We start from the raw sequence: 16,677 nt of genomic DNA, 5'->3' as shown, positions 1-16,677 counted from the left end.
TTAGAAAAATAGAGGGCTATGGAGGCCTATGGGTAACCCAAGGTAATTTCTAAAGTACATGTTCAGCACAGCATTATGGGCCGAAGGGCCTGTATTGCGCTGTAGGGTTTCTATGTATGTATAACATGGTTATTCTATTTTACTTTAGGTGTTCCAGCTGCTTCATTAGTAACTCCTGCAGATGTCATCAAAACAAGACTTCAAGTAGCAGCTCGTGCTGGGCAAACTACCTACAGTGGTGTTATTGATTGTTTCCGAAAGATCTTTAGAGAAGAAGGTCCTAGAGCATTTTGGAAGGGAGCAGGAGGTATACATACGCTATCAAAATAATTAAGCAAGTCTTGAAATAGTAAACATCTACCTATATATTAGTCAAACAGCCAACTATAATTGCTTTTTCATTTTTTCTCATAGCCCGAGTCTGTCGGTCTTCTCCTCAGTTTGGTGTAACTCTATTGACATATGAACTTTTGCAAAGATGGCTTAATATTGACTTCGGGGGAATGTAAGTATGCTTTGAATCCACTTCACAAAATACAGTATTTGCCATTTCTTAATTTCTAATCTTTAAAATAAATTTCTGGATAAAATGTACTTGCCTTGCATTATAACATAAAACAGAATTGTAACATGTTTTCATTGCTTCTTAATGTATGAAGTTCTTCTCTGCCAGGAACTTGCAACTTCAGCAGGGATAACATTTGCTCCTGAGGGTTTATATTTGATGGTAGTTAGGACTGGTTGCATCTTGTCAGAACAGTTTACTGAGCTGTTATAAATGAATCAAGGTTGAGGAATTCTTTGAAGAAGGTGCCTGTCTCCCTCAGGATAATGAGCTGTTGGGAGCAATAACCTTAAGATGTATGAGGTCATGGCTATTAACAAGTTGCTGGACCTCCAGCACAGAGAATGAACACAATCTATTATTTTGGTCACAAGTAATCTGTTATACCTATGCCTTTTGGTCCTTTTGAAACTTGTTTGTCCACCTTAAAGCATTGTGCATTTTCCAATCCAGAAAAAGGCTTGGAAATGGAGGAAGCAAATTTAGAATATGACAGTAGGAATGAGAAGAGGGCATGTCTTGGATCATGGATGTTGCTTTTTTTTGAGGCATTGCTATTTGAAGATGTCCTGAACACAGGGAAGGCTAGTATCCACAATGAAGCTGGCTAAGTTTACAACATTTTGCAGCTTTTTCCAATCCTTTGCAATGGCCTCTCCATACCAGACAGTAATGCAACCAGTCAGAATGCTCTCCATGGTACATCTTTAGAAATGTGTATGACTTTGGTGACATTCCAATTTTCTGCAAACTCTTAATGAAATACATCCACTGCCGTTCCTTCTTTGTAATTACATCAATATGTTGAGCTCAAAAAATATCCTCAAATATGTTGACAACCAGGAACTTGAAACTACTCACCCTTCCCACTGTCCTTCCTTCAATGAGGTGTGTGTTCCCTTGAATTTCCCCTCCTGAATTCCACAATCTGTTCCGGGGTCTTACTGACACTGAGTACAAGGTTGTTGTTGTGACACCACTCAGCCAGCTGGCCTGTCTTGCTCCTGTACACCATCTCGTCACCATCTGAAATTCTGCTAACAATAGTTGTCTCATCAGTAAATATATAGAATGCATTTGAGCTATGCATATTCACAAAATCATGGGTGTAGAGAGAGTATGGCAGTGGGCTAAGCAAGCATCCTTGAGGTGCACCAGTGTTGATTGTCAGTGAGGAGATGATATTTCCAATCTGCACAGTGTGATCTTCTGGTGAGGAAGTCATGTAACCAGTTGCAGAGGGAGGATTTTGGAGCTTGTTGATTAGAGCTGAGAGTATGATTATGTTGAATGCTAAGTGGTGGTCAATTAATAGCACCCTAACATGGGTATTACTTTAATCCAGGTGATCCAAGGCAAAGTGAGATTGCATCAGCTGTAGACCTATTGTGGCTATAGGCAAATTGCAGTGGGTCCAGGTCTTTGTTTAGGCAGCAGTTGATTCTAACCTCTCAAAGCACTTATCACCGAAGATGCGAATGCTGCTGGGCAATAGTCATTGAGGCAGCTCACTCTGCAATTATACACTGGTATGATCGTCCCCCTTTTGAAGCAGATGGGAACCTCCAACTGCAATGGTGAGAGATTGAAGACGTCCTTGAACACTCCCGCCAGTTGGTTGGCACAGGTTTTCAGAATCATACCAGGAACACCATCAGGCCTCACTCCTTGCAAGGGTTCATCAACTTGAAAGATGTTCTGATGCCAGCCCCCAGGACAGAGTTCACAGTGTCATCAGATGCTGCTGGGATTTGCTCAGGTGTAGTTTTATTCTCCCTTTCAAAATGCACATAACAGACATTAAGCTCATCTAGGACTGAAACATCACAGCTCTTCATGAAGTTGAGTATTGCTTGTAGGAATAATGGCCTGCAAACCCTGTCTGAGCTTAAGTGCATTCATTTCCGTCTCTAACTTCAACTGGAATTGTTTTTCACCCTTAAAATATTCTTCTATAGGTCATACCTTGACCTTTTGTCCAGTTTACATTAGTTAATTAGCACTTGGCTCACTTAATCTCATCGGATAATTCATGGTGTTTTCTAGTGGCGAAGCAAGATGACCAATGTTGAGACAGCCCAGTCCTCATGGAGACAGAATGTGTCCAGTTAGTTGAGGTCATGAAGTTGTCTATTAGCTGCCATCTGAGAAGAGCTATACTGGAATGTTGAGACCATTAATTTTGCATTCCATGCAGCAACATTTCTATTGCCACCTTTGTTTAGGTCTATTGAGTAGCAGTGATCCTTTCTAAAACTTATGTTATGAGTTGTTGTCTACCTATAACAGGTGCATCTAAGCACCGGATACCACCAATACTGCTTCCATAATGTCCTTAAACCGCACTAAAACTTCAGCTTTGAAGTCTAAATTAGAGTCGACTCCAAAGGACAAAGCATATTGTTTAGATGTCCAGCACCAGCAAGAGATCTCCAGCTGTGCAAAATGATTCAGGGATATCCTCAAAGGCTCTTTTGTGAAAATGTATTGACAATATTTATGAGAATTCTAGACAGTGTTTACTCAAAAATGCAGAGAGGATGGCATTGAGAACCTTTTGTTTTTGGAGGGGAACACCCAGAAACTTAAATGGCAGATAGAATGGACCAGCTCCAAAATGCCAACTGGGCCACTCAACCCAGAATATCTCCGAGAACCTAACCTGGACATAACATACTGATGCAGCTATAAAGAAGACAAGATAGTGGCTATATTTCATTAAGAGTTCAAAGAGATTTTTTGTCAACTAAAATACTTTAAAACTTCTACAAATGTACTGTGTGGGGAGGGCTATTGCACAAAATCGAAATAAGTTGCAGAAACTTGTAATAGTCAGCTCTATCATGTGTACTAGCCTCTGTAGTATCAAAGACATCTTCAAGGGGTGGTACCTTAAGAAGGCGGCATCCATCATTAAGGATCCCCACCACCCAGGACATGCCCTCTTCAACACTGTTCCGATCAGGAAGCCTGAAGGCACAAACTCAGCAATTCAGGGACAGCTCTTCCCCTCTGCCATTTGATTTCTAAAGGGGCAGTGAACCCCTGAACACTACCTCACTGCTTTTTGTATTTGTTATTTTGCACTACTTATTTTAACTTAACTAATAGGCATGTATACTTAATGTAACCCGATTTTTTCCCTCTATATTTATCATCTATTTCTTTGTACTTCTGCCATAAAGTTAACAAATTTCATGACATATGCTGGTGATATTAAATCTGATTCCGAAATATCTAAATCTCAATTGTCTCTCAAACACCCCAGAATGTGAATGACAGCAAGACATCCTTGATCCTGAGGGACTGCAAAATATAATTGAATTACAAAATGAGCAAATTACTGTGTAGGGGATTTGAGTTTAACTAGTCATTCCATAGAGTGAACATGTGAAAAACATCGGTTCAGATGGCTCTGGGCGTGTCCTTAAATCCTTCACAGATCACCTGGCACAGCGGTATTGGCAGACATTTTTAACCACTTCCTACTTCAATATGTGGCTACAAGAAACTGCAGAGTTGTGAACACAGCTCAGCACTTCATGGAAATCAGCCTCTCCTTTGTGGTCTATACTTCTCGCTTCATCCAGCAGTAAAGCAGCGAGCATCAAAGTTCCCACCCACCCTAGGCATTCTCTCCTTTTCCCTGATCCATCAAGCCTTAAAACACATACCTCCAGGCTCAAGAATACCATTTATCTGACTGTTGAGACTATTAAGTAGTTCCCTAGTACAAGAAGATAGACTCTCGCCTTCACAATTTACCTTGTTGACATTGCACCTTGTTTACCTGTACTGCAATTCCTCTGCAGCTGTTGCACTTTATTCCACATTAATATTGTTTTACCTTGTGTTACCTCTTTGCACTGTATATTGATTTGATTTCTATGAATAGTACTTAAGACAAGCTTTTCACTGTATCAGTACATGTGACAGTAGAATTCCAATTCATCTCTCTGACAATAATGTTTTGGAAGTTTGAACCAGAAGATACATAGATATAAAAGTTCATTAAGATAGCTGTGTTTGATCCTAACTCAGCGCCATCTATAAACAAAACATCATACTTTGCAATATATTTATACAGGAGCACACAAGTAACTAAGGCCACAAATGTTGAAACAGAATTTTTATTAAAGCTAGAAACTGTTTACAGCAGGTTTTTAATTAATTCTAACTAAAATCTTATTATTTTGGTTTAATCTTGAATTATATAAAAACTGAGGACAAGGGTATAGTACAAATTCACTAGAGGCAAAAATGATGAAAAACCGGTTAAATTGGTGCATTTTCATGGATAAGTTTGGCCTATGTCATATCACTTATTTTAATGTCAAGGACCATCAGTTGACAGTTTTATAAGAATTCCATTCTCTCCAAAGCTCAAATCCCAGACCTGAAAGTGTTGATGAACACATTGGTTTTTCTCAACAAGTATTGTGGTTTGCATTAATCAATACATTTTAACTATTATTTAAGCTGACAGTTCCCCTCATCTGGGGAAATTGATCTTGAGAGTAATTCAGCTGAACAATATAACTGCAACTTTGTGTATGACCAGCAGTGGAAGAAATGCAATTATGAAAGGTGTGACTAAAATATTTACAGTTTAATGCTTTGAAGAGACAATGTACCAATGTACTCTTTGTTTCATTATGGGGAAGAGGTTCACTATTCCTGTTTCACTGTAGCATTTTCCCTGCTAATGTTAATTTGCATAGCTGAGTCTGATGCCATTCTCTTCGCAAAAAAAAATATTGTTAATTAGATCAATCTATTGAATGGACCTGTTTTGCTAAGAGCTATTTACTAAAATCTGTTACATATTTACTTAACAGCAAACCAGTTGGTTCTGAGCCTACACCAAAATCTAGGATTTCTGACCTTCCTCCAGTCTCTCCTAATCACATTGGAGGATACAAACTAGCTGCTGCTACTTTTGCTGGTATTGAAAACAAGTTTGGGCTTTACCTGCCTAAATTTAGATCTTCAGACCATCCACAGGTATTGGCTGTTTCTCCAAAGTCTTAGGAGATCTCTTTTATGAGGTGCAATCAAGTAACATGGAGCAATGTTGAAAATAATAGCTGCATATTGGTGGAGGTCAGTTCAAATTTGATTGAAATCATGTATTTCCTAATTAAATTTTTGTATTAATATGTCTGAATTGTTTGCATTGCAGAAAATTGTCATCAGACATTATTTGTATAATTTTAGAAATCATAAAAGACAAAAACAAGGAAAGTTAATGCAGCTAGAAATACTTAAAACAAATTAAGTAATGATTGTTTCAGAAAGCAGTGTATACAGTCGGTGATTCTGGTTTGAAGAGTTAATTCTTCTGTTATGCTAACTCATGATCACTTTAAACAAAAAATTATTGATGTGCTTTTCCTTGGTCAGTCATTTTCCTCTGTTGCTTATTGATGCATCAGAAATAGTTCAAAACAGTACTTGTTGAGAACAGTACTATATTAAACTTGGTATTCATGAAAAAATATCTAATGTTACAAAGACTAATGCACATCTTATTTTGTTGTCTCAATGGCTTATTTTCTGTTTATTAAAATTGTGGTATACAAAGTTATAAAAATAGTTTCACAGTAATATGACTGGATCTAAGAAAAATACCTACAAAATTGAAATCCACCTGCTTTCTTGAAACTGTGAATAAGAACAATAAACTGTGAATGTGGCAGGTTGGTTATGTTGTTTTAGATATCAAGATTCCAGCTCAGTTATGGATCACGATTAAAGAACACTCTCCAATTATTGGCAATGAGTTATGGCATTTCACAAAGAACAGTTGCAGCAAAATATTTTGCCATTAACTTTTTTACGCTCTTCACCTTATCCTGTGTAATAGAGTTGCCTACTTCTAGGATTTTGCACAAAATCTGCATGTTTGACATACAGTGAAAGCATGATCTTCATGCTAGGTTTAAGGAGGATTCCAATTCATGGACCTTGTGGTAATTACACTATGAGGCAGAGGTAATAATAATAATACTGATTTGTTACTCTAAGAGGAAGGTAGAAATATTCAGGTTCAAGATGTTGTGACTTATGGCATTCATCAAGGGTATTGTCTTTGGTGGAAAAGTATACCCATCATAGTAGAAAAGTTGGTCACTTCAAGTCTATTAAAGCCAGTAATTGCAAGATAAATAAATAAATTGATATTATTCTTTGTGTTTACCTTTATAGCTGATTTTAAATAAAATTATTATCCATGTATGATCTTTAATTTAAAATATCTGCGGCGTTACTTTAGTCTTTGCTTTGCACAGCTTGCACTTAATAAACCTGTACATATTGTACATCTGTACAGACACATCATAGAAGACAGAATAGATCACCTGACACTGGGGCAATATGCTTGAGTTAAAGGGTTGCTGAAAAATATTGTACAGATTGTTTTGTTAAATCATGGCATTTAAACTATAAACTGTTACCATATTACTGTTTTAAAGAATTATTTTTACTGCATTGATTTGTTTTATGAAAATGTGCTATATTTGGTGTCTGAATTGCAAGGAAAACTCGATCTGACTAAGCTAATTTTAGGACATCAGCAAAGCCCAAAAATTTGCTTTTTATTATTATGTATACTTCAGCATATTTGCTGAAAAAAATTCTTTAATTTTGTAATTGGGAGTTTCTCAATGATACGAAGTTACATTTGAACTATGTACAGATTGTTTCCTTGGGCACTATTCAAGTATGTACATTAACCACCAGCAGTTTACCTGTGTGAGAAGGAATACACCTAATGTGACATTTCTACAATTAAACTGTATATATGGCAGATAAAACCAGTTGCATTTTTGATGTTTCTGTAGTAAACTCAAATATATTAACAGTAAATTTGATATTGCCTGTTGAAAAATATTGTTTATTGTACTCTAAATTCCATTTAAAGGTACCATGTAATAGTACAAAAAACTCATGGCATCAAGGAGAGCCATAAATTACTTTACAAAATGAGCACATATACTCTCATCTGATGCTAAAACAACAAACTCGGTGGGGTAACTGATCAAGTTACACCATGAAAAGGATAGTATATGTGTGTAAATGCTTGTGCAGTTCAATATAAAACATCACATCAGATATTTACTTTCCTGTATATTTATTATTTGTAGCAATTTTAATGCTAATTTTACATAATTTTTGTAACTATTGTTAAAACCACATTAGATCAAAATAATTTTTAAAATGACATTAATTACAAGACCAATATGCATAAGTGATATTTCCAAAACTACAGGAGAACAAACTTCCCACAATGACACTTGCTTTTGTGGCCAACTCCTGCAGTCTACATGCAATGGGATAAATTTGGTGTACAGATGGAGGCTGTGGAAAGAATAGTTAGAGTGGATGTGGAGAAAATGATACCTATAGTGGGGGATTTTCAGACCAAAGAGCAGTCTCAAAATAGAGAGATCTCCACTTTGAATGGAGGTGAGGAGAAATTTCTTTAACCAGAGGATAATAAATCTGTGGAATTCATTGCCCACAGGTGGCTGTGGAGGCCAGGTCATTGGATGCATTTAAGGTGGAGGTTGATAAATTCTTGATTATTCAGAGCTTGAAAGATTATGAGGAGAATGCAGTTGAGATGGGAAATAGATCAGCTAAGATGAAATGACGAAGCAGACTTGATGGGCCCAAATGGCCTAATTCTGCTCCTATTGCCTTAAAAATTACAAATCTAATACAGGAAAGTACAATTTTTATAGTTGTAGCTGTCAAAAATACAACAGCTATAATTAGTTCCCGAAGTATGAATGTTTATAAAACTGCTAAGAATTCTTCCCTATCACCTGCCGTTGCACATATTGGTGACACTTTAAATATTTATTCGACTTTTGTGATGGGGTTATTTCACTGAAATATGGGGAAAATGAAATTTAAGAAATTTGTTGCACAAGTTCCTGTGCCATTTCATTGTTACCAACCAAGATACAAAATTTAATTGGACACTTAATTGAATTGCTGTTTCCTACTCTACATACAGGTCTTGGCTTGAATTCTGATCTGCTATTCATGCTGCAATTTCTTCCTCTGCATCAGCTCTGTTGGCATTTATTTCTGCCAAAGTTCGAGCGAAGCGTGTCCATTCATCACTTCGAGGAACTGCTATTTGCTGTTCAGAAAGAAAGGAAAGTTTTAAATTCTCACATCCTTCAGTTAGATGGGTATGTGGACAATTTAAAATGACAGAACCAACAGTCAAGAATAGACAAGGTATCATCTTCCAACAAAGGAAGTGTCTAGAAATGTTAAATTCTAATGGTATAATTTGAAATACATCCAGTTACTTGAGTGAATTACAATTTTATGATGCCTTTGGTAATAAAGCTTGAGGCACAATTGGCTGAATGATTTCCTGTACTCTACCATTCAAATGAAATCTCATTATGATGAGCTAACTCAAATGAACAGTTAGCCCACCATAGATAAATCATCCTTTACTACATATCAGATTAATTGCCCATTAGCATTCCTACTCAAAAGAGACTGTATGGTAGCAAAGTTATGAACTCATTGACCTGTTTAATTGTGAAAATAATGCACTTCTGGTGAATTAACAAGGAGCCAATGAAGGTTCACAGGCAAGTGATCTAAACCATGTAATTTTAAAGTCTACTGATATATAGTGGTAAAAAATGTAGCCTTACATCTCCTAGGCAAATGACAAATCAGCTGGAACTGGATAAATGAAGTCAGGTGAAAGAGACAGACTTAAATAAATACAGTAAGTATTGTAAGACAGCCCAGGGTAATATTCTTTGCTCAGGAGGCAGTCATTCTTGTTAGATTAAAGTACAATGGAACTGGTCTTCCAAGACAGACAGAAAGTGTAATTAAAAATGAGGCAGGTAAAGGGATCCCAAATGTAGCCTGTCCTAGTAAACTATGAGCCAATTTAAACAAATCATTAGTACAGGGAGTAATTCAAGTTGAAAGACTGAAAAGGTATAATGATAATGCTGCACTTTTGAGAGAACAAATACTGTTCTCTACAGTGATAAGTGCCAGTGCCTTGTGTTAGGGTTAAGAGTGTCTTCTTGAGGCTGGATAATGGAAGTATAATCCAGCTGTAATGATTTGTGGGGGACCAATGGTATGAATAGAAAAGAACTTTTACTGAAAGGACATGAGCAGTGAAGGGTTGAAATTGATACAGATTAACTATGATGTAAGAGTTCAATATGTATGAAAGAAATGGATTTCAATTCATAAGATATTGGCAATTTCACTGATGAGCAGTCTGTTCCATTGGGAAGGACTACATTTGAATTAAATAGCTCCAAGTTTTCAATAAAACTTTAAATTGAATAGAGGGGAATGAGAAAGTTTGGGGGGGGGGGGGAAGAAATGGTTCTTAAGAGATAAAAATTAGTCATTTTAAGCGAATGAAGGAGGTCATACTGCCAGATTGCAACATGGACCAGGCTCCAACTGTGACTACCTAAATTCAAAGGTAGTTATTGAATTAAAAAGGACGGCTTATTCTGCTGCCAAAAAATGAAGCAAGTGTGAGGACTGGGAGGATTTCAGAATTCACCAAAAGACCAAGCAGAAAACAAGGGTAGTCCGCTGAGAAACAAAAAAGTCTGTAAATATGTAAAAATGAAAAGATTTGCTAACATTAATATCCCATGTAGATTAAAGAAATTATATTGGAGTAATCAGTAGAGAAACTAGCCAAACATGTGTATCTTCACAAAAAGTCACTCAGGAAATAATAGATCTATCAGTTTTGTGGGAATGGAAAGGTCAAAGAAATCAATGAGATTGAGTAATAGTAAATCCCCAGGACATGATAACCTGCATTGTGGACTTTGAAGAAGGTGGCAGGTAAGGAAACAATGGATGCATAAGGTTGTCATTTTTCAAAATTCCATCAATAACCAAGTTTTTTGCACAGATTATAAGGTAGCAAATGTAAACTCATTGTTAAATAAAGAAGGGTGGGAGAACACGGAATTATATAAACAAATAATAGTACTAGGCAGAGTCACCATGGATTTATTAAAATAAAATGTTTTACAAATTACTCAATGTTTTTTTAATTGAAGTAACTAAAAAATGAAGCAATGCAGAAAATGTGATGATTTGGACTTGCAAAAGAAGTCTTTGAGACTACTGAACAAATGTACAGCCTTGGTATGATGAGTGATGTCCTGACCTTGAATGAGGGTTTTGTTAATGGACAGAAAAAGTGAGTAGGAAGTAAAGGGTCTTCTTTGTATTGGAAGCATGTTGCAGTGAGCCAGAAAGCAGGATAGGGAGAGGCTTCAGGAAGATATAAACAGATTAAATGAATGGGCAGCTGCAATACCAAGAGAAAAAGAACTTTTTTAAATGAAGAGAGTTTGAAAGGTTTTCGTATTCAGAGGAACCTAAGAGTATCTGTATAGAAATCACAAGTTAACATGGAGAGCAACAGTTAGGAGGGCAGTCTAACTATAATAGCTTCTGTTGCATGAGGATTGAGTACAATAGTAGACAAATTTTACTCCAATTATCAAGGAACCTAGTGGGGCTGCATCCAAAATATAATGTACAAGTCTTGATACCCTACCTGAGGAAGGATATACTTGCAAGAGAGAGTGCAGTAAAGATTCACTTGACTTCTGCTATGATAGGTTTATTCTATTAGTTAGCACTAATATTCTCAAATCTAAAAGAATGAGATGTAACTTTGCCGAATTGTACAAAATTCTTAAGAGGCATTAAAGATAATGTTTCACTTATCTGAAAAATCAATGGTCACAGTCTCAAAATAAAGGACTATCCTTTATAAACAGATGATTTAATTTCTCCCCCCAGAATGAAGAGAGTTCAAAGTGAAAAAGCTGCTTATAATATCATTGCTAACAATTTCCTACCTACTCTTTTTGCAGAATCTCACATACGTGTCTACCTTTACCGACCAAATTCAACCTATTCTGCATTGCTGTGTTATATATACAATCTAATAGCAAGAATGAGATACTCACCTCTCCTACATCATAAATTAGTATTTGCCCTTCTGAGTTACCCACAGCAATTTCTCTTCCAGTTTGAGTCCATTTCACTCGGTTCAGTGCAGGATTTTTGTCCACTGTTATACTTGCTGTTGGTACCTAGAGAAGTAGATTAGAAATTAATGCTTGAAATACAATAAGGTTTCACAAAATGTACCAGGAAAAGTGTTGAAAAATGCTTTTATTTCACACTGATTTTGTTTAATCTTTGCAGCTATATCTGAAATCACATTCATACAAGTCGAAAAAATAGTTTTGATGGCATGAACTAATAGATTTTACTTACCTCTGTATCATTATTTAGATTCCATAAATCAAGTCTTCCCATTCCATCAACACATGCAAACATTGCAGGATGGGTGGGAGACCACATAACATCATAAACATAATCAGCATTGTCTTCAAAGGAATACAGAGGCTTGTTATTCTGAAAAAGTTTTGACATCAGTTAGAAACTAAATTATATTGTTCTCAAAACAAAAAAAAGATAACCAGTTCAAAGTAAAGGTACACTGCAAACTCGTCTACCTACATGCAATTTATACAGTTTTAGCTTGTGTTCCTTGCACCACCTGATGTTAATGTAAAATACTGCATATAAAATATAACCATAGAACATTGTTGTACAACCAAAGTCTTCTTGGACACAAAATTAAAATCTAACTCCAGCCCATGCTAGAATCATATTATTCCCTTCCTGAGATGAAAAAGGCACTTCAAGCCCACATGGAAAACATCTTCAAGGTTCATATCAGCAGTAATTTGTAGATTAACTGCATCAATATAATGGGAACAATTAAGAAAACTATAGGGCATTGCTCGACACTGGTTCACACTGATTTAAAATTCTGGCCCATATTGTCATTCTGCTGCAGCTGTAAAATGGAACCAAGTTTTGTGGCAATTTATATCAGAGGACAGTCATATTCTACACCCCCTCTTGACTGAGGGTCAAAGGGTTTTGTAAGGTCAAAATAGATCACATTTAATCTAATCTTGGACCAGTTGGTAAATAGCAGATGGATTTTAATGCAAACAAGTGTGAGGTGTTGCACTTTGGGAGGACAAACCATTGTTAAGACTTACATAATGAATTGTAGGGATATCGCAATACAAATTCATAGCTCCTTGAAAGTGGCATCACACATAGATAGTGTTTTGGCACATTGTCTTCATGAATCAGGGCATTGGGTAGGGAAGTTGGGATGTTATGTTGAAGTTGCATAGGATGTTGGTGAACCCAAATTTGGAGCACTGTGTGCAGTTCTGATCAACTACTTGCAGGAAAGATGTCAATAAGCTTGAAAGAATGCAGTGAAAGTTTACAGGGATGTTCCTGGTACTTGAGGAGCTAAGTTATAGGGAAACATTGAATAGGTAAGGACTTTATTCACTGGAGTGCAAGAGAATGTGGGGAGATCTTATAGAGGTATGCAAAATCATGAGGGGTTATAGATAGGGCGAATGCTTGCAGGCTCCCCTCAGGTTGGGTGAGCCTAGACCCAGAAATTAGGCTTAGGGTCAATGGAGAAATACTTAAGGGGAATCTGAGGGAGAACACTGTACTCAGAGGGTAGTGCAAGAGTGGAAAGAGCTGCTAACGGAAGTGTTAGATGGAAATTCAATTTGAATTAAGTACATGGATGACAAGCACATGATGGTTTATGGTCTGGGTGCAGGTAGATAAAGACCAGGCTGGTGAAGACTATATGGGCCAAAAGCTTCGTTGGTGCTCTACAGTAATCAATTCGCTCTACTGTAAGGGAGAAAGAAGTGAAAGAGAAAATACAAAATGGTTGTTGTCACCTTGTGCTGAAAATTAGTCCAGACTGGAGTTTCTTGTTACCTCTCTAGTGATAAATAACCTATGAAATAGATTCAGTGGTCTAACACAGGGTGCAGGGAAACTTCTAAAAAAAGTACATAATCAGCTATACTACAATTAATGAAAATTCACTGCACAATTATACACATACAGATGATTATATACAAACTATAAGCAAACATAGAAAAGTTAGATTACAAGAAAAATTAACAATTCTACACTCTAATCCATGATGGCACCATGTGTCAAAACCAACCTGGATAAAGTACTAGCCCAAACCAAAGACAAATATTTTTAATGAACTAAGCACAAGATTCTCGTTAGCCAAGTTCTCATTCAGTTTAGTAATATGAACAGTAATATACACCTACCTTGGTTGTCCATAATTTGACTGTCCAATCAAAGGAGGAGGTTACAAAAAGATGAGAGAAGTCAGCTGGACCAGCTGCAGTGTGATAATGAATACCTGTGATTGGTCCTTGATGACCATCAAAAATCTCACTAATTCCAGCTTTGCTGCAAAAGGTAGAAAGTCAATTATGTAAATCAAACTGACACCAAATCATATGAGCACATTTCACAAGGACATGAGGTTTGAAATGGACTGACACGGGGTATACGTAATTAAATATGAGAGGAGTGTGAGGGAACATTTGAAATATGGAACTATTCCAAGGTTGCTACAGGAACTGACTCAAGATGTATGTTCACTAATCTCAAGCAGCAGAGGAACAAGTCATTAAGATAGGATATGATACTTTGTGTAAATATGACAGATTAATACAAAAAAACAGAACTTTGTGCTTTTACAAATCTGGCAAGGCCTCGGCTGAAATAGTTGGTATAATTGACACCCATTTTGAAGAAAAATGTCAACGTGTGCAGATACAGAGGTCATTATTGCAATGATCCACTGAAATGGGAGCACCCTCATGCAGGGAAGTTGGAAAATAATTGCATCTTTCTCATTGTATCAGAAGGCATGTATAGATATATCTACATATACAAAATTATAAATGGCTTTCTATATTAGGTAGAGTAAAACTTTCCTTAGACAATCAGAGAATATAAATTTACAGTTCGTGAATATGGTTATCCTGGGAGCCATTAAGAAATTAAATTAGAAAAAAATAGATTAGAAATAAACTAGATTCCAAATGAATTTTGGAATTGGACACAAACCTGAAAGACTTGAAATCTGCATGACATGGGTGGAAAAATTCTCCGACTGGAAATGAATTGGATAGCTGTTGTAAAGGGTGAATAGCTGGCTTCTTTCTGCACTATAAAATGCTATGATTGTATTGATATGTACCCCAACTGATCAATTTTGTTGTTTAAAAAAAAATCACTGTATAGAGAGGCCTCCGTTGGTCTGGTCAACCATGGATGTTGTACACTAGCTGTCTATGATCAGTCAATAATACACAAGTCACTATGATATGGAAAGCAAGCTGCTGACCATGCAGCAAGATCTCCCCCTCCATGCAGCTGATGAATCCAAAAGAACGGCAGAGACCAACACAGTTTGAGACCAGTGGCGTCACAAGTGTTGCCAGTCAGCATTGAACTCAATTTTAAGACTGCCCAAGGGACTCCCAATTCAGGAGTTTTCATTCAGGTTTACTCCGAAGCCTTCCCTATGAGTGGGTATAGTGCAAAGCAGCAGACATTTGAGTCCAGAATGGTCCTTCTCCTAGATGACCCATCAAGTCGCATCTGCCTGAAATCACTATATTCTTAAAATTACAAATAACAACCTTCTTTGTCCAGGTACAGGCAGAATAATTTTAAAGGAACAGCAATAGACCAAGTACATAGCTATGGACACAGTAGCATTAGGAAGTGCAGCGAGGTTAGAAACAAGTAAAAGTAACAGAAAAGCTGATAAACAAAATTATATTATTGAATATAAAAATGTATTCTGAAAACAAATTACATGACTACTAAAGAGACAAGATGACCTCACTAATAGCAGTGATATGATGAAATATGCATAATTATAATTAGTTACCAGGAAAATTAACATGGACATGGCAACATTAGTGATTAAAAGAATCAAGATGAAAGGAGGGAGATAATTAATGAATTGATCACACTTGTGAACTTAAGATCTCTGATCCATAAAAGTTCTAAAAAGTAAACAGTACGATTACATTAATGTAATAATATAAACAGTGCAGTGGTAAACAACTTGTGTTGCTCTTGTACTGAAAAAATTATCAACTAAATGATGGACTTGTTAGTCTGTCATGGAAAGCAAAGATTGCGCAATCCTTACTCAAAGATGCAAAATAAATAAATAGAGAATTTTTGTATATTCACTGCCAGAAACAAATCCCAGACTCAGATTTAGTACATCTTCCAGCTCAGACTAAATGCAGGATCCAAGACTTCATCAATTTCAATAGCAAATCAGATTGTGGGTTAGGAAGGAAAAGTTTAGATAGGTTTCATTAAAGAAGCTGTCAGCACATTTTAGCTAGCTCTGCTTTCATTTAATAATTTTTGGCTAATTCCTCAAAGTAAACTTCAAACGCTTTATAGTCATTGCCACCTATACAAGATCATCTTTTAATCACATCTCATTGACAATACTGAGTCTCATATAACCTGCTGTTTGGTTTCAACTAACCTGAGAATATTCGATTAATCAGTCATCTAGGCTATTTTTGCCTATCTAACTTTCCCAAACCCCGTGTTGATTATGATCTCCCACAATTATTACTGTATTCTTTCCACAAGCTCCCATCACTTCTTGCCTGTTCCAGAGTCTGGTTTATGTTAGGGGATCCCAAACTACTTGCACAAGTGACTTCTTGTCTGTCTTTCTCATTTCAACCCAACTGTGTATATACACTACATTGGTTTCCTGAACTAAGTTCATCTTTCTTTTGCACAAAGATCATTAATTAACAAAGACACACCCCCTCCTTTTCCTAGCTTCCTGTCATGCATCCTTGAATATTCAGTCCCAAACCTCCTCAACCTGCAGTTGTGCTTTTATAATGACTATCAGATCATAATAGCATTTATATAGACATTTTCTTGACCTGCAATGTTCCAAAGTGTGTAACCACAAATGGTGTCCTTTGCGAAGTGCTGTTATGCCTGCATTCAATGAATATACCAGCAAATTTAGGCAACACAATCAACACAGAGATTTGTGTTTTCCATTTGGAAAGAGGAGGGTGGGCAAGGATTGAGGAAATTAAAAATTAAACAATTATTTAATGACAGCTTTT

The 16,677-nt window shown here is 36.5% G+C and overlaps 2 protein-coding genes across 4 annotated transcripts in view; one reads left to right on the top strand and one right to left on the bottom strand.

Moving 5' to 3' along the window:
• Positions 1 to 6,800, top strand: part of slc25a12 (solute carrier family 25 member 12) — an 84,230-nt gene extending 77,430 nt beyond the window's left edge. Inside the window, exons 16-18 of the mRNA XM_059966643.1 lie at positions 149 to 307; positions 415 to 505; positions 5,404 to 6,800. Coding sequence (XP_059822626.1) covers positions 149 to 307; positions 415 to 505; positions 5,404 to 5,596 — 443 coding nt within the window. The 3' untranslated portion in view covers positions 5,597 to 6,800. The remainder of the gene's footprint in view (positions 1 to 148; positions 308 to 414; positions 506 to 5,403) is intronic.
• A 145-nt stretch (positions 6,801 to 6,945) lies between these two features.
• The window catches only part of LOC132392580 (cytoplasmic dynein 1 intermediate chain 2-like), a 113,222-nt gene continuing 103,490 nt past the window's right edge, over positions 6,946 to 16,677 (bottom strand). For all 3 annotated transcript variants that reach the window (XM_059966644.1, XM_059966646.1, XM_059966645.1), the window contains exons 13-16: positions 13,804 to 13,948; positions 11,894 to 12,034; positions 11,581 to 11,706; positions 6,946 to 8,717 (exon numbers count right to left, since the gene is read on the bottom strand). In XM_059966644.1, coding sequence (XP_059822627.1) covers positions 8,616 to 8,717; positions 11,581 to 11,706; positions 11,894 to 12,034; positions 13,804 to 13,948 — 514 coding nt within the window. In that variant the 3' untranslated portion in view covers positions 6,946 to 8,615. The remainder of the gene's footprint in view (positions 8,718 to 11,580; positions 11,707 to 11,893; positions 12,035 to 13,803; positions 13,949 to 16,677) is intronic.

Source organism: Hypanus sabinus, chromosome 4 (genome assembly GCF_030144855.1).
Source record: "Hypanus sabinus isolate sHypSab1 chromosome 4, sHypSab1.hap1, whole genome shotgun sequence".
NCBI lineage: Eukaryota > Metazoa > Chordata > Chondrichthyes > Myliobatiformes > Dasyatidae > Hypanus > Hypanus sabinus.
This window is presented reverse-complemented; position numbering and strand designations above follow the sequence as displayed.